At 31.2% G+C, this 26,470-nt stretch overlaps 3 protein-coding genes across 3 annotated transcripts; 2 read left to right on the top strand and 1 right to left on the bottom strand.

Annotated features, from left to right (window-relative positions):
* Positions 1–735: 735 nt before the first annotated feature.
* LOC116777466 (catalase) lies at positions 736–3,055 on the bottom strand. Its single transcript, XM_032671021.2, has 2 exons — positions 2,895–3,055; positions 736–2,369 (listed from the first exon to the last, which is right to left on the bottom strand). Exons 1-2 carry the CDS (start codon positions 2,949–2,951, stop codon positions 903–905), a joined length of 1,524 nt encoding a protein of 507 aa, XP_032526912.1. The 5' UTR covers positions 2,952–3,055; the 3' UTR covers positions 736–902.
* An 11,695-nt stretch (positions 3,056–14,750) lies between these two features.
* LOC116778157 (uncharacterized) lies at positions 14,751–16,889 on the top strand. Its single transcript, XM_032672071.2, has 2 exons — positions 14,751–14,908; positions 14,993–16,889. The coding sequence occupies exons 1-2, from the start codon at positions 14,769–14,771 to the stop codon at positions 16,086–16,088; spliced, it is 1,236 nt and encodes a 411-aa protein (XP_032527962.2). The 5' UTR covers positions 14,751–14,768; the 3' UTR covers positions 16,089–16,889.
* An 815-nt stretch (positions 16,890–17,704) lies between these two features.
* On the top strand, positions 17,705–21,117 carry LOC116777435 (Y-box factor homolog). Its single transcript, XM_032670974.2, has 5 exons — positions 17,705–17,917; positions 18,615–18,678; positions 19,561–19,776; positions 19,957–20,103; positions 20,187–21,117. Exons 1-5 carry the CDS (start codon positions 17,809–17,811, stop codon positions 20,467–20,469), a joined length of 819 nt encoding a protein of 272 aa, XP_032526865.2. The 5' UTR covers positions 17,705–17,808; the 3' UTR covers positions 20,470–21,117.
* The last annotated feature ends 5,353 nt before the right edge of the window (positions 21,118–26,470 follow it).

The raw sequence follows: 26,470 nt of genomic DNA, 5'->3' as shown, positions 1-26,470 counted from the left end.
ATCTTTAGAAATAGCTTTCTTTCTGAAGCTGGTATCACCCTACAAATCTTCCATTCATATTAAACAATGTAACGGAAAACTTAAGTCGTTTACAGGATTCGGTGAATATGTGAAACTTTTTTTTATTTATATAACACTTAAGATTAGTTTTAAGGATATTTATCTATAATTAGTTTACTTGACCTAGGATACCTTTTAAGTAATATGCCATTCAGTATTCTTCTTGTGCTATCCTTAATCTTTATCTATTTGTGCTATATTAAAGCTGGTGACATTATAAATGCTTTTATAAATACTCTTAATTACAATCTGTAAATATCGGTCTGATAATAATAAAACTTAAAAAAATATTTGTCAACCTACATTCAAGGGTTATTCCTTTTGCCGTAAGACCGTCGAGGTAATCATGTTTTATTATACATTATTTCCCTTGACCTACACCATTTATAAATATTTTAATTACTATCCATAAAGAAATCGCATAGTAGATAATGAATTTGTTATATAACGATTAAAAATACTCTTCTCATATACTTTATGTAATAATGGCAAACATTTACATATACTATTTAAAATTAAACCTCTTCCACGGTGATGACTCGGGTTGATTTAACAAATATAAAAATAGATGGTTGTCAACTCCTATTTCTATCTGATAAAATATTGATTTAATATGAGTCAAACTTATCAGGAATATCATTAATGTAATAAAACCATATACAATAAAACTCAAACTTATTGTAAAGAAAATTTTATTACTATGATAAACAATATATGTCCAAAAATATGCTCACAAAAGTGTACTTATATATTTCCCAACATAATTATTATAAAAGTTAACAATGCTTACACACTATATAAAAAAAATTACACCCATAACAGTCTCAATGATATTATAGCATTTACAAGTTGGCATGGTATTTTTTGTAAGGAGCAAGACCAGCAGCTACTTTATTACCCAAATCAGGGCTTATCTGAACAAACAATTTGATGGCACGTTCTTGAATAAATCCTGCAGCATCCTTCAAATTACCAACAATATTGGCAACACAACGAGCTTTTTCATCATCACTAAAGACTTGTTTGTATAGAGAGGTAGCCTGGGAGAAGTTATCTTCGGTCTGACCACTGTCATAACGGTCAACATCACCACTCACATTGTATCTGGGTTGTAGACGTTGAGAACGTGGGCATTCTTGGGGTCCAGAGAATGAATTTGGGAAGTAATTAGGAGCACCATCCTGGTTGCACATGTTCTGAGGTCCATCTCGCTGATAGTTTGCAACAGTGACCCTGTATGGGCAGTTAACAGGAATCTGGAGGAAGTTGGCTCCAAGACGGTGACGATGAGTGTCACTGTAGGCAAACAAGCGTCCCTGCAACATTTTATCAGGAGATGGTTCAATGCCTGGTACCAGATTGGATGGGCTGAAGGCAATTTGTTCAACTTCAGCAAAATAGTTTTTAGGGTTTCTATCAAGCACCAGTTTTCCCACAGGAATGAGTGGGTATTCTGAATGGGGCCAGACTTTAGTTAGGTCGAATGGATTGAATTTGCAGTTTTCTCCTTGAGCCATTGTCATGACTTGAATGTATAGAGTCCATGTTGGAAATTCTCCTTTACCAATTGCATTGTATAAATCTCTAATAGAGTAGTCAGGATCAGAGGAAGCTAATTCAGCAGCTTTATCCACAGGCAAGTTCTTGATTCCTTGGTTAGACTTGTAGTGGAATTTAACCCAGTGAGCAACTCCTTGAGCATTTACAAGTTTAAAGGTATGAGATCCATAACCATTCATGAATCTATAACCATCAGGAATACCTCTGTCACCAAATAAATACACCAATTGGTGCATGGTTTCAGGTCTTAAAGTCATAAAGTCCCAGAACATATCGGCATCTTTTAAGTGGGTAGCAGGATTTCTCTTCTGTGTGTGAATAAAGCTAGGGAACAGAGTTGGATCTCTAATGAAGAAAATTGGAGTGTTGTTACCAACAAGGTCCCAGATACCATCGTCAGTGTAGAATTTGACAGCAAATCCACGGGGATCTCTGACAGTGTCCGCTGATCCACTCTCACCTCCTACAGTGGAGAATCTGACTGCTATAGGTGTTTTCTTGCCAATGTTCTCAAAAACCTTGGCAGCAGAATATTTTGAAATATCATGGGTAACTTCAAAATAACCAAAGGCTCCAGCTCCCTTGGCATGAACTACTCTTTCAGGAATGCGCTCTCTATCAAATGATGATATTTCATCTAGGAACTGAGCATCTTGAAGTAAAGCAGGTCCATTTTTTCCAACAGTTTGAATAGCAGTCTTGACTCCAATTGGTGTACCATATTTTGTAGTCATATAGCCAGGGGAATCCTGAAAATGTTAAACATAAAATAATACATAAAGATTTTAAAACAGGACATGTATAATTTTAGATTCAACTATATAATAAAAATATCGCAGTGCACTATATACATTATACAAAAGCAAGTTATAATAAAAATAGTTTTATAACAGAGTATTCATGATATCATTTGTGGTTGCAATCAATAGCGCAAATCCATTTTTTGCTTTGCAAATGTTTATTATAAATTCTAATTACAACATACTTAATGATAGAGAGTATCAAAGTTCAAATTGGTCATAGTTAGTAACTTATGAACAAATAATACAAATAAAAATTGTTTCAATGTATTGTCTACATGCAAATATAAACAAACTGTTTTATATGTTATTTTTTTATTTCTATTGTAATATTTTAAAAGACAAATACTGTGGATGAACCCCATTTTTATAACAAACACATACACACATTTTATGATTCAGCTGGTCTCCTTAGCCTATGCTAAATTAGAACCAAGTTATACATTCAATAAAATAATAGGGATTATACACTACCTTAACGGATTTCTTGAAGTTTACAAGTTGGTCGGAAGCAGCGTCTCGTGAAGCCATTTTGTTTTTGTTAATATTATGCGCGATAGCGACTCACTGGACGCACACCATTAAACAGACTAAAGTAAAACCACACTCGCTGCCTTATATAGAGTCCGTAGTGATAAACAACAACTATCGGGCCTTATGTTAAGTGGTAGTTCAATTCGTATATATGTATAAGTAAATATTTCATAAAGACGAAAATAACATGTCGCCCAGGAACGCCGTTGATACTTGACATCAAATATTATGATTACTTTGTAGATTTCAAATCTTTAATATGGAATATTCGAGATATACTTAAATTTACACTGTTTGTAATTTCGTTGAATGAAAACGATCAAGACTTATGTACCAAACCAGTTGGTTGTCTACATCATGACACTATTTTTGTTATGTTTTATAATGCTATGCCTGCTTTCATGACACTATTATAATGACCTCAACAAATGTCAAATAGACCATCCATATCCTTAAAATATGTAAGTTCTTGTTTTATTTACTTATCTTCAAATTATATTTTAAGGAACATCTTAAATTATAAATTAAGTGTTACATGTTCTTATAATAATTATTTAGCTTTGTTAAAAACAAAATTTTAACCACTTTTTTTTAATGTACGGTTTATAATTAATACAAGAGCAATAAATATTAAGCCTGATATCTTAGAAAGATGATATGATGAAAAAGTAGGTAACAAATCGTAATAGGTAGCATTTATTTGGAAGAATACTTATATTCCATGTCATTACTTGAAACAATGTTGTAATTATGGAACAACTCTGTTTCAAGGAACTGCAATTGCCTGTTGCAGATAACACATCAGATTTAATAAGACAATAAGATAAAAATGTAATAACACTCAACTGAATACATATATGGCACTATAATTAGATACCTATATCTATCATTTACTTATCATAAACTATCGAGGATATATATTTTAAACAGTTTGAATAAACAAAAAGCACATTTTAGTAGTTATAAACCAATGAAGAAAAATATTTTCTTAATTTATCGGTTCTTTTTCGAATAATTCTTGTTACTTTCTCTTTACAATTTATCTAAATCGATCACGATACTTTGATCCCTCATGAATCTAGTATTACTGCTAAAGGCATCTTTGGAAGGAGCATACATCACCCCAATTTCAAGAAGTGGCTACATTCGGAAGCCACATCCTCCCAGGTGACGTCAAAATCATTAGGGCTAACAGCAACAGACAAGTCGAAAAAAATCATGAAGCTAATGATAAAAGTTAATACCCGATAAAGTGTAAACTCACAATACTTTGATGATATAAATTTTAGATCGATAACATAAAATCGTTCACACAGTGCCCCATATGAAGACGTTACGATTGTGTTAAAATAAAAAATATAACGGATTTGTAATTTTATCAATACAAAAGCAACATTCCTTAATCAATGATAATAATTGATATTTGATTGTATATTTACGTAAAGCTGATTATTGATCGACAAAGAGAATGAGATAAAAGGTAATTTTTTAAGATAATAAATATTATATTCCTTAGTTTTGCTGTAACCAAACAAACTCGAATGAACTAAATCAAACTTACTTCACAAAAGTTTAAGTAATAAGGAGGAATATCCATACAAGTCTAAAAGAAACGATTGGGAAATTAATTTCTGTATACTTAGTACCAGTTTGATCGTTTTACAAATCGTCCCGCTACAAACAGAGCGTTATCAGTTTCTCATTGATATATAGAGTACATTATAGTATAATTTGAGTTATTGAATCAAAAACGGTAAACGCTTCGTTTGACGATACAAAATTGTCCCAAGTATATTGATAACATCGACCATGACAGGCAAATAAACATGGTTAAAAACTAAGCGAAAGAACACTGCCCCAATTACTTATAAAAGTAGGTTTATAAGTTAAAAGCGTTGTCCTTTAACATAAATAAAAAATATGTATAGTGTTTTAAATATTTATTGTATATTAGCACTTGTAGTCAATAAGTTATTTAAATTGCCTGAGTCAGATTATTAATTTATACTTTAAAGGACAACACACGAAAGTCAAATTTCTATATAAACTAGATATGTCTAGTTAAAGAACTTTTGAGTTATTTATATTCTTTAAATGTAAATGTACATTAAACTAACTTAAACATAGTCTCAAGCAGTGTTCTTAATTCTTATTAAGTATACTATGTTTGTAGATCATCAAGGCCGTTTTGTGGAATTGCGTTCTATTTAATCAATTAACTCAAAAAAAGCTTTATTAATTATTACGTATAAAGTATTGCTCTCATATTTATTAAATCATTGTAATTATTTAAAATATTATTTTATCTTAATAATATTGTTATATCAATTTTCAATATCAGAACAATTTTATTCGTACTTATATTTACCACAGACTCAGATTCTATGTATTATTAAGTAGCACTTAATAATAAACGTGATTTCGTTCACTACAGCTTAAATATGCAGAGCAATTATATAACATTGCAATATGAAATATGAAATATTTTAATGTCAACATATTATGAACAACATTTCGAAGAAAGACAATAATCGTAAAACAGAATCGATAAAAAGTGTACCTATTTATAAATTTAAAGAAATAATTTTACGATTTATTATATATGATAGAAAACATTTGTCTGTAATTATCACTACCTACGAATATACTGCTAGTGTGCAGGTACGTGAACACAATATTTTTTAGGTTTAGAACAGTAAATTAAGGCTAGGTATTAAGAAGGACCTGGTAGGTTCTGAATGTTAACAGTTGAATTGAATATTAATTGTGCCGATTTCCCTGAAAATTTGTTAAAATGTATGTTTTTCTTATGTGTTAGGTGGCAAACCAGCAGATGGCACAGCTATAAAAGACTTCAAGTTGATCTTCTGTAAGAGGGTGGTTAATACCCGATCGAGCCAGACTACGTTCGAGCTGTAGTAAGTTGACCACAGGTAGGCTCTACCTTCCTGTAAATATGTACATACATGTGCGAAATAAATTGAAAATAAAATTACGTATCTTTAAATTAGGACTAAGGTTTGAATTTATACCGCTCTCAGATGCGACAGATCCGAGTGTTTTACATTATCTTCAGATGGAATTTCCAAAAAAAAAAACATTTTCAGAAAAAGAGTCTAACAGACAACTAACGAAGTACTTTATGTTGTATAGAAGATCTGTATTTCAAGTAAAGATGTGGTCCCCAAACCTTAGGTATTCATTTTAATGCACAAATTATATAAATGCAAAAATGAAGCAAGTCATTCCTAAGTAAATATTGGCGTATTCCAATTTGTTTTATAATAAACTTTTTCTATAAATATTATTGCCATGTAGAGCATCTAAGACAACCTTAAGAGAATAAGTACTCGTTTACTAATTATACTAATAATTCGATGATAACAAATGAAGAATCTAGAACAAATGACAGTTGCACAATATTTTTTGTTATGTAGTAATTGTAATATTATCTATGGAAAAAATGTATAAGGAAAAATTTTGTTTTCCTAACATCGTCCTACATACTCTAACCGTTACAATTCATTTACATCATGATTTTACTAATGTCGATTAATAATTAGCATAAAAATGTTTACTTAAGTGTGTAGGTAAAAATATTACACATAAAGTAATTACTACATATACTGAAACTTCAACCAGTCATGATTAGGCGTATTTTTTAATTTACGCCGCTTTATATTTATATATGTAAAATGTACCGACACACGTTAGCATAAAATCGCTAATTTAAACCACAAATTGAAATCTTGACTACGTAGTACGACCTTGATAATTAGGAAACTTCAAATATTATATTACTTCAGGAAATATATATATATATTTATGTTAAATATTTTAAACTTTTTTAAAGTATACTATGTGAATTATTTTTAATTCGTAGTGAAGTAATATATATAACATCTGCATTTAACAACACAAAAGTATTAAAATAATGTTATGAAACTGTTATAAGGTTATCTGCAGGATATAAGTATTAATATACAAAACTGCATGTTCTGAAAGAGACAAAAGATTTTGTAATTTTTACACTTAGTTGACGCTCATTAAAACAATTATTATGAACTGGGAACAACATGTAATTATAATAAATGCTTTATATTTTATATCAAGTTTCTTAAAGGCATTGTGAGACGATTTTATATTGTAAACAATTGAAAATACGATACACCGGACAGGATGGGAGGTAATTAAACCACAAATGCCTTAGGTATTCATCAGAATAGTGTGTCATACACTATTATTTACTCACAACTTTTGTTATATAAATCTTAATGCTATTTTTTACTACATGGACATGATTTGCATGTTTTATTGTGATATCTTAATAATTATATGACTGTGGGAAAAAAAACGGATAACTATAAAACGTTTAAGACAGACGGAAACATTGTTTAGGTGTTTGATACAGCACTATATAACTACGTAATAAACTACTTCCCGAGTACCTGTACTTACCTGTACCTACTTATAATGTGGATAAAATTAACACTATTTAAAAGATAATTAATAAATTAACAATCCGTCTTAGTATTTAAATGTTTGATATGTAATGGATAGAAAAGAATGATAACAAAAATATGTTCTTTTAATGGCGAGATTAGATAGACATTCACGTTTTATGATAAATTTATATAATAACAACCCATTAGTAATTAATTACATGATATATACTACATTTGCAATATATATCATAACTACAATATTTAAAAGGAGTTTTTAGTAACGAAAAATATGGATACCTATCTTTGGGTGCAGACGTCATAAATCTAAGGATACAATTTTTTTGTGATTACATATACAATTAAATAAAACCAAGTATATCGGATTTAACTCGCGGTTTTAATTTTTTGTCTTTGAAAATGGATATTTCTTGGCTATCATCTCATCTGTTGGTAAGTAAGTAGGAATGTAGAATTAGATGATAAAAGAATTATCTCAGTAAAAAACTATGCATTCTTTTCTTAAAGATCTTCATTTGTAGGAAGGAGTAAGATAAGTAAGAGTTGTCTTGAAAGCCAAAAAGAAAATAACAAAAAATCGCTAGTGAAGTCCAAAAAACATAGTGCATTTACACACAGGTCATAAAATGTTAAGACAAGAACTCGTACCTTTAACGAATACAAAATTATGTAATGTTTAACACAAACATTATTTTTATTCATTGCTTCAATCTTTTAGTTAAGGACTTAAGCCTTTCATAAAATTATATTGTATCATACAACATTCTCGTGCCATACATAAATCGAGATCACAGTTGTATATCTACTTGTCAAGATCCAAGTCGCTTTGGGTCAAGGTAGTAAATAGTCAATGAGACTGGTCTAAGCAAGTTCGCATGTGCACTGACAAAAAATATATGTGTATAAATACATATGCGTTTTGATATACAGTTAATTTCACATAGTCTATCACATATAATAATTTGTCCTATGAAAGTAGTAGTAAACTGAAAGGAAAAATGCTTTAAATATCTGAATTTGTTTTATAATAAGACATAAAATTCTTGTTTCCTGATTAACAATTTAACTGCTATTCTTATTTGAAAAAAAAAGGAATTAAATAATCTATTAAGTTGCGATACTACTAAATATTTCAAATTTGTAATACATTAATGTGACAAGGTTGCTGTAAGGCATTTATTAAAGTCCTAATTATTGTTATTTTTTTAGTTCAGGTTATTAAACGATACATCAGGCCATTCAATAATAAGTAATATTGACAGCTCTGAAACATATATATATATTTTTTTATGTAATAGTTGGCAAACGAGCAGAGGGCGTACGTGATGAGCAGTAGTCACCGTCATCCGTGGATATCCGCAAAATAGATGTTACGGATGCGTTGCCAACCTTAGTTGTTGAGGAAAAGGGAGAGGTGGATATAAGGAAATAACAGGAAAGGGTGGAACAAGGAAAGGGCAAGTGGCTCTCTCACTCGTCGGACGAAACGTAGTCATTAATGACTACTTCACGCCGATCTTCTGTGAGAGGGTGGGTACTTCCCCGGTCGAACCAGCCCATGTTTGAGCTGTAGTTATTTGACCACAGCTAGGCTCTACTACCTATAAAATGTCATTTGAAGGGGTTTTTAAACATTAAGGGAGGAATAAAATAAAAAATTAAACATAAAGGGTAAACTCATTAATTGAGAGGTACATATACCTAAGTAGACATAAGCATTCATGAAAGTCCTAGAATTCAATACTCTCACAATCTCGAGAAGCAAAATATATGTAGGATATGCTTTATATTTTTGTTAGTCCAATTATTCGACCTTAATTATTGTTAGTAAAATACGTATTAGTAAACAAAATGCAAAAAAAATAATTAAATAAACGCTATGAATTTTCAAAGACATGCATGATACATAAAACATATATAGTTAGCATAGAAATCACAGTACAAGCTTCTGAATAGCTTAATGCGACTCTTACATAAGTTTTAATCGCATTTAACTACAATAAAGCAGGTGACTCAGCGCAAGGATCTAAAATCTATTTCGCCGACTAACATATTCTTATCTATACTAGATTATATATTCTTATCTATACTAGAACGGTCAGACCCGTTGTGGATGCGGACGTTTTTAAAGAAACCACAGTGCTCTAGTATAAACGCATTATTATTATCACCACAATTTTTTTTTTCTGCGAAACATGTTCTCAAAAATATTAAAATCTTTAATGATACTTGTTTTGGATACTGCTTTTATGTTTTTTGATAACTTTGCACTTCTGAACTTGAACTCGACCGTAAAGTTGACAATTTAGTACCAATACGTAGAAGATAACCTTCAAAATCTAAAAGTCTATACTGAAAACCAAATTTTAGTAAACATATTTCATAATGTGGTCTTATCTAATAACATTTATAAAAATAATCATTATTTCTATTATATAACTGAGCATTCACGTCACGGGAGAAGTCACGGGAAAGAGCTACAGACGGGGACTTGTACATTCGTTTTTGTTACTTTTATGATGAAAATTCACAGTCTTTCTTTCTTTCACCAAAATCAGTGAAATAAGAATATAAAAATCGTCCTTAGAAGTATGGACTTCGAAGCTCAAGCACAATCTGTTTATCTTGTCTCAACCATAGGGCAATACAGCGTACTGTTTAAGGGGAGCCGGGTATTAAATATATAATCATCATTATTGTCGCAAACCGACCTGATATGAATGGAGCTTCCGTTATCGTTACCTTCCAGCTTTGGAAACACACAATACGGCGATTTAGCGCAAGTCAAGCTTTAAATCCATCCCTGAATAGACTCGATTTATAGGCCGTGGCAAATTTCATTCTTTATGACCTGATAATTGAGTAAATTCTTAAGGATTCTTGATTCTTTTGCTACTATTTTAAATTTCCGTTTGTTAGTCTACTTTGTTTTTAGCCTTTCCCTATTTTATCTTTCTTTTAGCTCTATTTTGTAACAGATTTTTACTATCTAGAAGGAATTCTGTATTATGTAGGGAATCATTAACTGTACTTAAGATAAATTTGGAGAAATTGGTCTTTGTTTCAGAATTTTAGAAAGCGCAGTTAATTGTTTTGGTTACGAGGATTGTCGATATTATGGAGGAACTGTTAGGGTTGGTTTTGAGTTTTCTGGTTTTGAAAGTGTCGAAGCTGCATCAGCCATGGGTGCCAACTCAACGTTTAAAACAATATTGGTTGCAATGACTGAGTGGTGTTCATAAAAAAATTGTGCCTTTCATGACCAGATCCTTCAAAATACTTTGAATGAATTTAAAATTTTGACGTTTTAATATAATCTCGACCCATGAGTGCAGCTATCATGTTAAGAAAATGTTTTTATATAATCCATTCAGAAGCACATTCAGACGATGAATTCGGTCGGGGAAGTAGTTCAAACTTACACATTCAAGAATTCAAGAAGGAATATGTTTTCTAAAAAAATTTACGCGAGCCATCTTTAAGAAGATATATTTTAAATATTTTGTAATATAGAAGAAATACAAACGTGTTTACAATAGGATTAAGAAACTATTAAATTAGACTCTCCACAAGAGGTTCATAGAAATGTATAGAGAAAATAAACACATATATTACATATTAGAGGGTTCCAACAAAAAGAATGAATTTATTAAAAATACATAAAAACATTAAAAAAAAAATTACAATAAAGTTATGACTTCAAAGAATTTCATAATAATCGATGTATATATAAAATTACTTATTGTTATATAATACAAATGAGTTCCTCTTATCTAGAATGTTTTTCATGACATTGTTCATAAGCGTCATATAAATATTATCAGTTATCGAAATTAAGATAAACAATTATTTTAACTCTGTTTTCTTATGTTTAATGTTTTTATATCATTGAAATTTTATATTCAAAATTTGTTTAAAAAACTGTTGTAATAATTGTTATGTAAATGATTTGCAAGATAAATTATATGATATTTTTTCTACGTTTCTATACATAGTTATTTTAATGGGAGACATCGATATCGTTGTGGTAATAAAATTATTTGAAAAAAAAAATTAACTATATATGTAAATAACCTTATTGACGACAGTCTCATAAGGTGTTTTCATTAGTTTGGGCTCGCAAAACAAAACATTCCTAATTTTCTAGATGAATCATGGATGTCTCAAAATATGAAATAAGTAAGTTAACGTTTAAGATATTTTAGTTGATATTCAGATCGTATTTATCTTAAGCGGAACAAGTTAGTTTACGGATGATGTACCTCCATTTAAGACTAGTGTGCTTTCAGTCTTTCTTTGGCAACGGAAATAATAAGTGCCAGTCATGTTTGTTTATTGTTCAGTTTTTTAACTGAGTACTCGATTACTATTGTTCACAAAATTAATGTATTAAACTTATTATTAATTGACTATTGTCTGGAAAGTTAAATTCTAAGTGTAATTTCCATATGTATTCACCTATCACCCTTACATAATTTACTGTAAATTGAACTATACGTACTATATCAAATGAAAATATATAATTTGAATTTTAATACCTATAACATTTAAATAGTTTGAACAAACTCCAAGAAAGAGCAGAAGTTTTTCAATAAGCTCTGTATTCGTTCTGACTTGACATTAATCATTATTTTTGCATTCTACAAAGTTTGCTATAGATTCGGTAAAAATAAATTAAGTTAGAATTAAAAAAAAAGTTCTTAGTTTTATCTATCCATCCTAAGGTTTCAACTGATGTCGTTGGTTCGTTTTAAATTAATGTACCTATAAATTAGTAAATACATATTCGATCAATTAAATGTGAGATAAATTTAATATTACATATTTAAAATCTAACATTCCATTGTGAAAAAAAAATAACATTGGTTTCTTGTTTATACGGACCTTTACTTAAGCGATTAAACTAGTTTTTAATTTTATGCGAACTAAGTCTGCAGAGTGTGCACATCAGTTACTCAAACAGTCTGCGTTTGGACGCCATCTATTGAACATAACTGATATAAGTTAAAGATGACTAGCTTTTTTAACCACAAAGTAGATGGCATGAATAACATTTTTTTTACATTTCAATGTTTGTTCATCGTAAAAAGTCTGTTCTCCCAAGTGAAAATCTAGTTTTATTTCGAATAAAAAAAAACTTTATCTATCAATAAATTTCTGTAATTTAGTCATTAAAAAAATATAATGATATTGATTTCCATGATTTAAGACGCTTTAGATCCAAAAACAATTGAAATAGGAAGTTCGAGAACATTTGTAAATCCTAAGTTGCTGTATTTATCCTACGACAATCTCGATGAAATTGGTTGTTTTGAAGTCTTCAATAATTTTATAATCAGGGTTAACTTTTCTAAGCATAAAAAATAGTAGTTTTAAGTATTTAAATATAAAAATAATATGCATTACAATCATAAACTAATACACGTACTTCTCTAGTTATGGAATGGTTTCTCAGTAAGATAATAATAGTTTTTGATAACATTTGCAACGGTCCGTTGATTTCATGTTTATTATGGACTGTGAATATTAATCTGGTACAAAAAAATTTACTTGCACATCATAGTTATAATGTATTATACATTATGGATAGTTATCGCAAACAATTTTGGATTTTATTGAAGTCTATGTTTATAGATTTTAAATTACATGATTGCAACTTCTAAATATTTAATACTACGAACAAATTTTTCAATCACATAAAATATATTCTCAATGCAGATCAAGGTCCAGCAATCAATATTTTATTAGGATTTATTTCAACAACTTCTCAATAGGTACCACTAAATAGTTTTTAAGTCATTATCAAAACAAGGATTATATTGATAATAGTATTTTATCGTGTCAAAACTACCTGTATAGTTTTAAGTCACCCTAAGTCCTAACTATAATTTAACTGAAATTTTACAACTTTGCCACCTCAATGCCACTGCCATCCAAATGGTAAATGGTTATAAAGTATTAAATTGCTTATAACTATATACCTTCTTAAAGAATATAGCTATTAAATTTTGAGTAATGTTGCATGTATGTGTATTATTGTATATTTCTAATTTATATATTATATACATATGTGAATGAATATTACATGTTTTTATTGTTAATCAAATGTACTTAACATAAAGTTTATGTCAGACAAAAACAGATGATGCAATTTTAAAGCAAGACGCGTTACTCATTCCACTAAATAATTATTATCCATTTTATAATTTTTTTTTCTCCGTAAATAAATATGTCTTACTGCATATGTACATATATTTAACAAGTAATATCCTGATCGCCACTACAGGTACATATTTTAAGGTGGTGCAATTGTGAACAATATACAAGACTGCACGAAATTAAATACGTCTTATTAAATATAACTATAATTATAACCTAAACGTGTAATATATGAGTTTTTAACGCAACGGTGCTTCTAAATTCTAAAGTATAAACACAAAAATATTTATACCAAAAATAAGAACATCTAATTTAGTAGGTATGTCTGGAAAACGAAATCCTTGTACACATAGAGATGGTTTTCACTTTGAATTTGATATTTATATATTACTAATGCCTTCTGTTTCAATATAACAAATATTTAAGTAAATTTATTAATTCTGTAATTAAATTAACACACACCTAATGGTGTCATCGACCCTTTAATAACATTAGTAGTTACAATGATTTCAATGAACAATGATACATTGTGAAATCTCTGAACTTAGTGTTGTGTTGATATCAATTGTATTTTTGTATTATATATATAAATCTTTTTGAAAATAACATTTATATTATCACTAAAATATATTATTGTATACTTATCATAGAAAGTTTTTAACTAAGACGTAATTCAATGAATGTGGCCAAACACGATTAATCAAAGAAAGAAAAAAAATACTACAATCGAGATTTAGTAATTTACTTTCAATATTCTAAGCTGTTTCATATCACCTACGTACAAGTCTTATGGTTGCCTTAAACTTTTTTCAAAATAAATTTGTTTTATGAATCGGATTTATTTCAGAAAAACGTTATTAAACTAGATACCTTGTCTCATCTTTTGATACACGAACTCAAATTAATCCCAAAAAAATTCAGACAACAATGTCCCTAGATGTGAAGAATTCAAAAGTATGATGAAGGCAACACCAACAAAATTTAGCTTAACCTTTTTAATATAAAATAAACAACATTTATACCCTTACAACAAAAAAAATATATAATAATTCGTCGATATTGGAATAAATTACAAAATGCACACCCATAACTTTTGCACACATTTAAATTGCTTAAGCAGTGATAATATGTATTACTCGGTCATTTATTGTTGTGACGGATTGCATAAAACCGTAGCCAGCATATAGCACTAATGAACTTCATTGCTGCTGTTTATAATGCGTTCATTATGAAAATACTCTGGATGCTGATTATAGTCCTACATCTATATTCATTGCAAGTAATCGCGAAACCGGTTCGGACATCACTATGTACTAATTATTGCAATTTATTGTAAGTGTACAAGTACTATATTTTGGTATACTTCAAGAATTACCATAGAAAAATATTTAAATTTAATTTATTTTCTATTTTTAGACATTCTGGATGGCATATAACCTGGACGAATTGCTACTGTTTTCCCCAAAAAAACAACATTGAAAAGAAAATAAAAAATGGTAAAATAAAACGAACTCCATTAGGGGAGCAAAATAATGATGCCCATAATTTTGATAATAACTTTTATATAAATGCAGATAATTTATCAGTATGTATTGATTTACATATTCTGCTTGAAAATCTAAATAAAATTAGAAACGATTTACCATCAAGCGACTTCAAAAAAGATCCTGAATACATAGATGTTGACGAAATACACAGAGCAATTGCAAAAAATTGTGATCAGATTAGCACGATTATACAAAACAGTATTACTGAAATAAAAAGCAACTTAAAACCTGAAAGGAAAATAAATAAATTGGATGATAATAAAGAACCTCAAACAGCAAGAAGTATCGTCTCTCACCAAACTCCAAGCGATTACAGAAACCCTACTATTGCTGTGGATTCTACATATGAAGCGATTAATTATAGTAATTTTATCACAACAACTGAATACATGGAATTAATAAAGGACAACTCAAAGGAATTAAATTTATCAGAGGAAAATACGATTCAAAAAGGCAGTACAGTGGGATCACCCTCATTATCAAATAAAGAAAGTAATATAACATTTAAAAAATCTGACAAAAACAAAACGCAACTTACAAAAACTGAACATACTAAAAACTCAACAAATGTCAAAATTTCCACTGAAGCAACTACAAATAAAAGTATTATTTCATCTAATTATCTAGCTACAGGAAAAGAAGGGAGCCAAGCCGTGAATTTTAAGAACACTTCCATTTTAAACAATATACCGCAAAGACAAAAGTATGATGAAAGCAGATCATATATCATAAAGTTAATTACGCAAGAGCTTTCTAATGGAACAGTTTTAAGTTTCATAAATGGAACCGAAATATTATCGAGAAACGACATTGACGACATAACTTTACAAACAGAAGTATCGCCTAAAAATAACGCTGCGAAATCAACACCTTATGATTTTGAAGAGCAAAATTTGTTTGATGTTCCACTGACTAGTATTACCAACAGGCTCTACATTATATACGAAGAAAAACGTATACCATGACATTTAGTGCAATTTCAAATTAAGTGAAATTTTGGGATTGGTTTGAAATTTTTTTGGTATGAGAGATGACAAACAAAAAAAATTTAATCCTTTCTATTTACTTTGTCATATTGAATCTATGAATACAAATGAGTAAATATTTTTTTTTCTATAATCAAATTTTAAGGAGATGAACAATTACATGGGCTTTAGATGCTGTTGTTTAAGATCGTGTCTTATCTATATAAAAATAAAAAGTTTACGCGTAGGTTTCTAGATGTCAAATTCGTAATTTAAGAAACGAAAGGATGTAAGCCACAAAAATTTACTTCCATTAAAATAGGTAGACTGCATAACTCCACAAATCAGGGTAAAAATATTTTCATATAGATAAAATCCCACATGAAATATTATATTTAGTCAATGGTCGCGTTTGTCCAAAACAGCTGAAGTAAAGGAGAGTTCATGGAAATAAAACAGAATTGGTGTCACGATTACGGAAGAGTAAAATTTTTTATATTTTAATTTAGGTGTACCTTAAATTATAAACATGTTTTTATTCATTTCCATTAGTTTTTAAGTTTGGTGTCCAATTCATCTTTTTTGTGACTTTTACTCCTATTAGGAACAATTAGGGATTGTTTCAAAGTTAAACGCATTTCTTTAATATTGCCTCATAAAAACAATAGTTTTGCTGATGCCGTGGAATGTTGAAACTAAATTCGTTCAGGAGGTCTTTGTAGTAAAAACGCAAAACTTGAAATTTAAGTAAATAAACTGTACACTATTCATGTAAATCAATTAAACTTCTTCAGAAATCCATTTCATAGACGTTTCTATAAAAAATAAAGCTTTCATTCTGTTCTGTAAAAGTTAAAGAGGATTTAGACAATATTAGTTTAGCCACAACGAAGGTCCTCTTTTCTGCATACTAAAAACATTGTTAACTGGTTCCATGATGAATACAATATTTAGACGGTAGCGTTGATACTTGAGATTCGCCTGCTCCAAAGAACATTTTTTATTAAAATGCATGATCCCTCTTATGTCCAAAACACTACAATATCGATACAAAAATGTTCCATATCAAATCATGTCTTCGTCATGGCAAAAACAATGTCTTTAATGAAAAAAAAATACCATGTTTAATCACATTATGTTACATCTTGACGACGTAGAGTAATTAGGAGCCTTGTTTCACAAAAATGTCAATATGAAGAATGATGGCACTAAAAGAACATTTTTATTTTATTATTTTAAAAGGAATTGTTGAACAATGTGGCTGTAATACCTTAAAATGTTTTAAAAAAAAATTATATACATATATTTTAAATCTACTTATGACAATCAGTTCGAAAAATGAAATATTTTTTATGAAAACATTTTTTACAAACTGTATCAAAAATTAAAATTTCTACTTCTGGACAAGCCTAGTGACAAAAAGTCAAATTTGCTACACAAAAAAGCAGTATATTAAAATTAACACATAAAAAAATCTATTATTACAACATATATATTGATTATTATGTTTAAAATTCTTAATAATTGTTATAACAAAGATACAAACAATTTCTAAACGTTAAACCGGAAGTGCAGCTACCAACATAATCATTGTGGATAAACATATTGTTAAATTGTCATCTTGTCAGTCCACTTGTAACGATCAAGGAGCGGTGAACATCGAGGAGAGGTCGTGGAGAAATTTACCATCTAGCCACCATCGCCGTTCGCCAATTACACCATGGCTGATACCGAAAAGGCGCCGCAGCCGCAGCCCCAGCAGCAGCAGCAGCAGCAACCTGAACAACAACCCCAACCTCAACAAGTTAAACAAAAAAAGCAGGTTATTGGTAAGTGCCGCTACGCCATCTTAGTTTTGTATGCCTTGATACATCAAAAGCACATGGTTTTTCTATGAGTAATTTAATATGATTAATGTGCTTTTTCGTGCGAATTATATGTTTTCAAATTATTTTGTTGCAGTCTACGTATATATTTTATTTGTCATGGTTTATATCTATGTGAATCGTTAATATCGATCGTTTTATGACCCCGGCATTTTAAACCGCCTTCGCAGTAAGCATCACGCTTAAGAGTCGAACCTAACAATCAATACTTAGGGCGAATTTGTTTTAAGTATGTTTCAACTAGCCACAATATCTATAAATATTAGATCTCGATTTAAATGATTGATCTTAAATTCTAATTAGGTCATCGAACTCTCAAATTTGACAAACTAGCTGCATTGTGCCGATTTTTTATGCATTTTATGCATTTCATGTCCACGTGTTTGATGCCGCCATTTCGTTTTCAGTTTACCGTATGCTATTCTGGATGCTGCAACTTTGGAATTCTGAAATAAAACTAAGAATCTATTTATAGACACCGCGTTTTAATAATTACCGCGCAATAATAAATAATAAGTTTCGAAAAATTTTCATAGATAACAAAGTTAAATTTAATGAAATTATTGACGCGTGATTCTAAAATTTTATAAATCGTTTGAGTTTTGCGGTGGTAATTGCATATATTTTTTTTGTTTTGCAGCTGAAAAAGTTTCGGGCACTGTAAAATGGTTTAACGTCAAGAGTGGATATGGCTTCATCAACAGGTAATAAAACTGTTTGATTTACTATTTGAATGGTATAGAAAAATATTTGTAAAGTAATCTGCTTACCTCTAATCTCTCATTACCATAGCATAATAAATATGTATACAATAAGATTATTTTCATATCAACTCCTAATTATAAAATGGGATTATAAACTTTGGTTAATTGTCATTGTAATACATATTAATATTTACACTTAATATTAACCATATTCACTTGAATTATGGTGCTTTATTTATTACAATTTGTTGTTTCATATGTTTAGATGTGTCTAGTGATACTAAGTCGGGAGATCTTGATTTTATCAAGTTTATATTTGCTTGTTTTGGTATATGAAATGACTACATATACATTTTATAGGTAGCACAGCTACTGTTTTCTTTGTTGCATAGCAATTGATAAACCTTTTGTGGCAAAATAATTTTTAAGTTGACATCAAAGTACACAATAAACATATTAATGTTTATAGTCATGCCTTAACATGTCATTTACCTAATATTTATTACATTTCATTTAAAAATGTGGCTGACGACTCGAGTAAATATATATTTGAATGAAGCGTTCATACAGCTCCGAGGACATTTTTGTCAACTTGGTTTCAAATATTAAACTCTTATTAGTAGTCTGGTATACAGAATAACTCATTTTGATTTAATTTTGACTGAGAGGATTCGTCTCACTTTCTGAATTCCTGTACTTCATTCTAAACTCTGAGAATATATAATTTAATTTAAAACATTTATTATAACGGGATAGTAAAATGATGTCATTGTTTAATTAATATGATTAACAGTTGTATTTATTCAATTTAATATTTAAATAAAACGTTTGCTTAAGTGTTTTAATATTTTTATGAAACATAATTTTTCCTTTTACCTACAGAAACGACACCAAGGAGGATGTGTTTGTACACCAGACAGCTATCGCCCGTAATAACCCACGTAAGGCTGTGCGCTCGGTTGGCGACGGCGAGGCGGTGGAGTTCGCCGTTGTGGCCGGCGAGAAAGGCTATGAAGCAGCCGGAGTGACCGGCCCCGGCGGCGAGCCGGTGAAGGGCTCGCCCTACGCTGCTGACAAACGTCGGGGCTTCCCACGCCAGTTAGTGCTCTGCTCTAAAATTATTAAAATTTATCGCAGACATAGTAACTGAAAGACATAGTAATTTCAATTCCAAAGGTCTCGGTTAGCGATCCTTTCACGACAACTTTGTTTTTTTTATTAAAATTTGTATATGTCAATTGAAGGAAATGTTTATTACAAATGTTCATTGTTTTGTAGGTTCTACATTCCTCGGCCTGGAGGCGGACGTGGCGGCGAGGGGGCTCCACGAAGAGGTGGCATGGGACGTCGCGGGCCCCCGCCCACACAGGGGGGCGCGCAAGGAGATGAGGGCCAAGAAGTTGCTGGAGGCCCACCGCAACGCAGGTATAACTTGATTAAATTTAATTGTTAGATTTAATATTCATGACTAGCATAACATAACATTATTCATTGAATGTTTAATTTAGCTACTTCCGTCGTAACTTCCGTGGCGGAAGACGTGGCGGTGGCGGTCCCCGTCCGATGTACCGTGGCGGGTACAGGTATGTGCGCCCGCGCAACAACCAGCCGGGCCAGAACCAGAACCAAGGTCCAGTTCAAAACCAGGGACAACCGGCCCTGAGACAGAATGGCCAGGAGGGAGAGGCTCAAGCATCTGCTTCCACGGCACCGGCTCAGCCCAAGGCCAAGCCCAACAACAAGCCCACGGGCACTACAATTGAAACCACCACCAATGAAAGCCAGGCCTAAGCAGCCGGTCGAGTGTTGTGGCACGCCTCTTCTAGTAGTGCATGTTAATTCCAGCCGTGCCACACACCATCACAATTTACTGTCAATCTATTCAACTAAGAGTGTTTCGTTGCGTCATTGCAATCGGTGATCAAATCATTGTACACCAATTTTTATGTCTAGAAGGGATGTTATGGGGGTGTCACGAGTGGAACTGCATAGTATCATGGATCAGAGATGTGATATTTTTATTATTTTATATATGTTGTAAAACATCAGGCCGCCGGGCGGCGAGCGATAGTGTCAAGATTATATTTTACTATTTAATAAAATATTATAGGTCGCCGCGCGTTCTCGCCATGAAATTGAATGTTTTAATGAATTTAAAAAAAGGTTTTTGACGATTATTGGTATACTTACGAAATAATAAAATGTCCTCTAAAATAAGATGTTGTGCAATTTAAATTATAATATTTATGTATTTGTATTGAGAAATGATATGCAGGTTCCGAGGCCCCAAGAGGTTTTTATATTTTTAATGTCATGTGGATTTATTTTTGTCTTACTTCTACAACTTTTTATTTGTGCATATTTTTTTTTTTTAAATTATTAGTATGTACTTGTAACTTCAACACTCAGAGAAATAAACTTCTTTTTACCTGTGTGAAATTTATTTTATTTTTGAAATACACAATTTCTCACTTAATTAACATAAGTGTTAAATCCTCACTATTCTAATTTCAATATGCATATTTCAAAGAAATTAATACAAAACTAATTTAAAATACCTCTCCCCGCCTGAATGGAAGTAACGAAAGTATATATATATACATATCAATAAAATATAAGTTAACGTCAAAGCTTGCAAGGGAATTTAAAAATAGCTGTCTTAAAGCGATTGAGAACAGATTTTTCATAGCGTATAGTATTAAGCGTGCTTCCCCAACTCATCCATAAGAAAATGGAGAAAAAGAAAGAGGCTTATAATATACTAAAAGGAGATGAAGGACGAAAGGAATTTTGTGAACACCAAATGTGTCGTAATATACTTTTTTTTGTTATGCCTTATGCGAATCAGGTATAAAATAAGAGCCAAAAAAGAGATGTCTACAATGGTATGTTAACTATTATATTATTACTAATATGAAAGAAGTTGCCATCATAAAATTAGGGACGACCGAGTGAATCAAATATTTGTACCTAGTGCCTATTATTATAACTTAACCTATTTTGGAACGTTTTGATTTTTGCTTTTATTACTTTTCTGAATGTATGATACTTTTCTATCTAACACTAATAACGTAAATAACCTTTGAAACATTTTGACACATTGAATTGATGTACGATTGTTGGTAAAATTTAACATTTAAGAAGTTCGTAACTGGCATTAGCTATTGCTGTGTAATAGTAGCAGTGGTGGAACCTTGGGGTCGTTCAATCTCAAATGCTTCTTAAGTTTTTAACAAATAATAGTTGATTAAAAACTTAAAATGATATATAAATCATTTATTTTATTAAATTAAATTCAAAATGTACAGTGCATATTTATTTTTGTAAAAGCAGTCTTTGAGCACACACTCTACCTAACTCATACTTGTCACCTGAAACCAAAAAATCTCGAAAATCTCATAAAATAGACAGAAACAGAAGAATTAACAATGTTTCTTGTACAGATTTTTCTCCTAAGAGTAAAAGAATCTATATATTAAACAAAAAGAAGATCAAAGTTTAATTTTCATTTCAGTAATGGTATCACTACGAGGATCTATTAAGCATATTTCCTTCTTTTACGGTTTTAGGAAATTCAAACCATTATAGTTCAGTAATTCTCCGTTCAAAAATTATATAAACACATTTTGCATGTCTAGCCACGAATATGAAAACAGAATCAAGGACTGCTAAAAAGTTTTTTGGCGAGGGAATATTCTTTGACTCTTACTCTCTTCTTTTCTGAGCAGTTTTGAATTTATAAAGGTATGCCAGAACTCAGGTTACTGTTTTTTTTTTGTCATTATTATCCCTTTCACCACATAATATTAATAGTCTGCGCCTTTATAAAATATATATAATGTTTGAGTATTCTTTTGTCTTTTTATAGTATGTTGACTTATAAATATGTGTATGTGAAATTATAAATTATAAATAGAAAAAAATTTAGTTCTTTTCTCATAATTTCGTCCTAATACTGACTGATATATATGCATAGATCCCGATCGCAGCTATATCCTCTTACTTCTAAAGTTGTACAAGCATAGAATTTGCGTATTGCTTACTTTGGTTTGAGAACTGGAAAGTAAGCTCAAGTTCCTCAAGTTTGATAGCATTGGACTTAAGGATAAGAATACATTTTCGTGTAAATGTTTTTCTTAAGTATTTTAAATACATTTTCATGTAAATGTTTTCATTAAGTATTTTAAAGCACTACCATTTGAGGAAGGTCTGGGGTAGATTTGAGGAGGAAGATGAAGATTAGTGACGGTCGATTGAACCCCTTAACCGGTTCCAATAGTTACCTTGTGTTTCGACTTAATTCTTTATTGATGAGAATTTGGCACCTATATGTATTATAATGAAGGTCTGCAGTAAATCTGATGATGGAGACCATCGAAGGAATTCCTCAACGATTTGCAGCACAAAAGATTAACACAGGACAAAAATTACCTACTCGTCCTACCTACTGATGAGTCAATCTATGAATTTAAGTTGCTTAATCGCGTCATCTCTAGCAATGCTATTTCGTCGTGTGGCCAACTCAATAATTTATTTGCATCTAAGTCAGACAACGCTTTAGCATTAGAGGTTTTAATAAGACTCAGAGCAAGAAGCACCTGTTTTTTGTGAAATTTTTCTTGCCTAGATCAATGACGGCTTTTTCTAGTGTAGTTACTTTGTGAATCGTAACTGCCCAACATAAAATTAAATTTAACATTCGGCGCTCGACATCTCCGTATTCATTAGTTCCCTGAAATATTACAAGAATGTTATTCTTTTACCATTACCAGCGCAATTTTTATTAATGTTATTAAAAACTTTTCATATGCACGTAGTAACCCTTCATTGTCAGTGGCGAGCGTTTGTCTAGCAGCATTTAACGCAACTGCTGGAGCTAATTCTTGATGTATTATTTGTTCGGGATGAGCAAATTCTTCGGGATTAACATTAGCTTACAGAGCTCGTAACTTAGTTTGCCGTCTTCAAAAACCAAACTTGCAGTTTCATCTTCCAGTAAGAGGCTAGATTCGTCTCGAAAAGGGAGATGACATACAAGTAATTCATAATAATAACTTTCTTTGTCACTATTTAAAGTGTAGTATCTGGTGCGAAGAACTACATGCTTAGTACGTATGGGAAGTTGAATGTTGTCACTTTATTTAATAAAACGCGTGGGTGCATTATGCGTTTCTCTCAACTCCTCGTCGCCATCTTCGTTAGCTACCTCGATTTTGAAATTCTATTCGATGCCAATAATCCACAACTTTACCACCAAAGCAGTTATCATTCCCTTTAGGGTAATGCATCAGCGCATTTATGCGTACTGAAAACTGCCTTCTAACTACTATTAGATATTTCCGAACTAAATTAAACTTCAAATATAAGTTGGTCATTTTCCATAATTTATCGATTATCAGCAATAAGCAATATTTTAATCATATCAGGCCAGTGTAAATCATTACATGAGAAAGGTAAATAGCCACGAAGGAGGCCCTAAAGTTCTTACCTATTAACTCCGAACACCATTTTCTATAATACGATGCTAAACCTCTTATAATTTTCATTGTCAGGTGAATATTAACAACAAACCCTTGTGGAATTTGTTCTCCCTGAGCTCGACGTATTCTACATGACACAGAATGCTAGACTTTTCTCGATAATACTCAACTACTGACAACGCATAAAATAAGTAATTGTTTCTATGGAATCGTTTGTCATTAGAAATTATACCACTCACTCCTTACCATGGCACAAACAACAGCCGCAAACGAGACGTTTCCCGCAGCACCTACAGCCGCGACTAAGTCACGGCGCTGCTCGGCCCAAGCTGGGCACGCCGCCAACGTATGCACCGCCGTATCATTGTGGCAGTCACCACAATGATGGCAGTTGGACATCTGCTATTGGCCTATGCGACATAGGTATTTCCGAAAACACCCGTGTTCGGTAAGTACCTGCGTCAGCCGAAAGCCAAGGGCGCCGTGGGTCCTATTGAACCACTCCTTTAGAACTGGCCTTACCACTGCTACAGCGGCGTGCCCCGCCGTGTAAATTAGTACGCAGTTGTGGATAAAGCAATTTATTACATATAGCACATAGTACATCTGCAAAAATATAAATCGCTGCTCGGAATCGTTCAAGTCCCAATATACAATTATTTCTTAAACGACTTGACACTTGTCTTGTCGACTAGCCCTTTTTCTGGAGTTTCATTGTGCGGCAAGATTGCGTAAGTAACTTAATCTTTGAGATTGCTGTATAGCAGATCCATTTGATCATCGCTCACAAATCAAACTAAGCCGGTGAGCACGGCCTTCTTCAGTTTCATTTGCTAATCGGCCACGAATCAAACTGAGTTGGTGGTCGTGGGCTTCTTCAGTTTCATTTGATAGTCGCTCACGGCTCAAACTGAGCCGGTGATCACGGGCTTCTTGGGTTTCATTTGATAATAGCTCACGAATCAAAGAATAGCGATGGTCACGATCTCCTAGACTTTCGTAAGTTAATCTATTTTATATATAAGCTCTCATAGCCAACAATCTATTTCCGCGCTTCTCTGGCCTTTCATTTTTTCTCTTCTTATTAGCTTTTTCTTTAATTTTGTCTAATCGTGTCCTTCTATTATTTTCCGTCTCAAGTAGCCGTTGTCATACTAACAATGGAATGGATAAATTAAAATAAATAAGTAATAAGTATGATACCAAAATCACTTGGAATCAATATAAGTAATACGAATATCTGATCTAAACTTGCCAATGAAACCTAATTTTACGAAAACCTGAAAAAACAACGTTATAGCGACATATATTTTGACACAACCATCAATGACGTCAGTTGGGCGTCTGTCCGCGTTCGGGTCGCTTACTCAAGATCACTTCTTTTGTTATACACATTCCATTATGAGTATTTACATTTGTTATGTAAATAGTGTTCTTTTATAATTCATTACTAGTAGTTAGTAAGGCAGTATTTAGTTAGATAATATTTAAAAGTTAGTTTAATAATAATTAGTAGGTAGCGATTAATATATTTTTTCTTTACTGTTGTTGTTTTGTAATTGCTTAAATTAATATATTCAATTATTATTGTTTGTAGGTACTTATTAATTTGATATTGTAGTAAGGTTGTTCTAGCATTTACTTCGCACCGACTTCAAAATTATAAAATTTATATTTAATATTATTTTCTATTTAACTAAATGAAAATACGTATTACTTTGTACGAAGGAAATTTATTTCTTGCTTTTTAGTTCACTGCTTGAGGTCGTTTTTTTTTGTGCAATACACAGTATTGCAAAAATTCTTTTTTTTTTTTGTGGAAAACATTCCAAAATCTTTAATTTTAATACTTATTAATACATACTTATGTAATTCTTTCACAATTCTTTGTCTATTTTGAAGTTTTTGATTTTTCTTTCTTGTCATCGACGTAGTCAATTTTGGTTTGACTTTCCTCTGACAATCTGGTGCTGCTCTGCTTTGCAATAGCTCTTCATTTGTAATTTCTTATTTAAATACGCTAGAACACATCTTGTTTTGATATGCGAAATGGTTTCATTTTCATTATGAGTTAAAACCGCTAGTGATTGTTAGTTGCTACGCAATGTCCAATTTTACATCGTCCTACTACATACGAATGGTTTCCCGTTTTTCATTCAATAACCCTCGTTAATACTATGAATTAGGAAGAGTTATGAATGTTCAACTGTTGAAGGTTCTGATTAGAGTAATGATGCCAACATGGACTAAGGAGACTTCTTTTATTCTAGTATTATCATATTTACTATCATTTTTAACCGTATGTTCAGTTC

Source organism: Danaus plexippus, chromosome Z (genome assembly GCF_018135715.1).
Source record: "Danaus plexippus chromosome Z, MEX_DaPlex, whole genome shotgun sequence".
Lineage (NCBI taxonomy): Eukaryota > Metazoa > Arthropoda > Insecta > Lepidoptera > Nymphalidae > Danaus > Danaus plexippus.
The sequence above is the reverse complement of the archived record's forward strand: the minus strand, read 5'-3'. Positions and strand labels throughout refer to the sequence as shown.

Coding starts and splice junctions, on each gene's coding strand:
- LOC116777466 (XM_032671021.2), bottom strand. CDS start 2,951: ATGGCTTCACGAGACGCTGCTTCCGACCAACTTGTAAACTTCAAGAAA. Junction 2,370..2,894: donor ACTTCAAGAAATCCGTTAAG/GTAGTGTATAAT, acceptor TAACATTTTCAG/GATTCCCCTGGCTATATGAC.
- LOC116778157 (XM_032672071.2), top strand. CDS start 14,769: ATGAACTTCATTGCTGCTGTTTATAATGCGTTCATTATGAAAATACTC. Junction 14,909..14,992: donor ACTAATTATTGCAATTTATT/GTAAGTGTACAA, acceptor TTCTATTTTTAG/ACATTCTGGATGGCATATAA.
- LOC116777435 (XM_032670974.2), top strand. CDS start 17,809: ATGGCTGATACCGAAAAGGCGCCGCAGCCGCAGCCCCAGCAGCAGCAG. Junction 18,679..19,560: donor GGATATGGCTTCATCAACAG/GTAATAAAACTG, acceptor TTTTACCTACAG/AAACGACACCAAGGAGGATG. Junction 19,777..19,956: donor CGTCGGGGCTTCCCACGCCA/GTTAGTGCTCTG, acceptor ATTGTTTTGTAG/GTTCTACATTCCTCGGCCTG.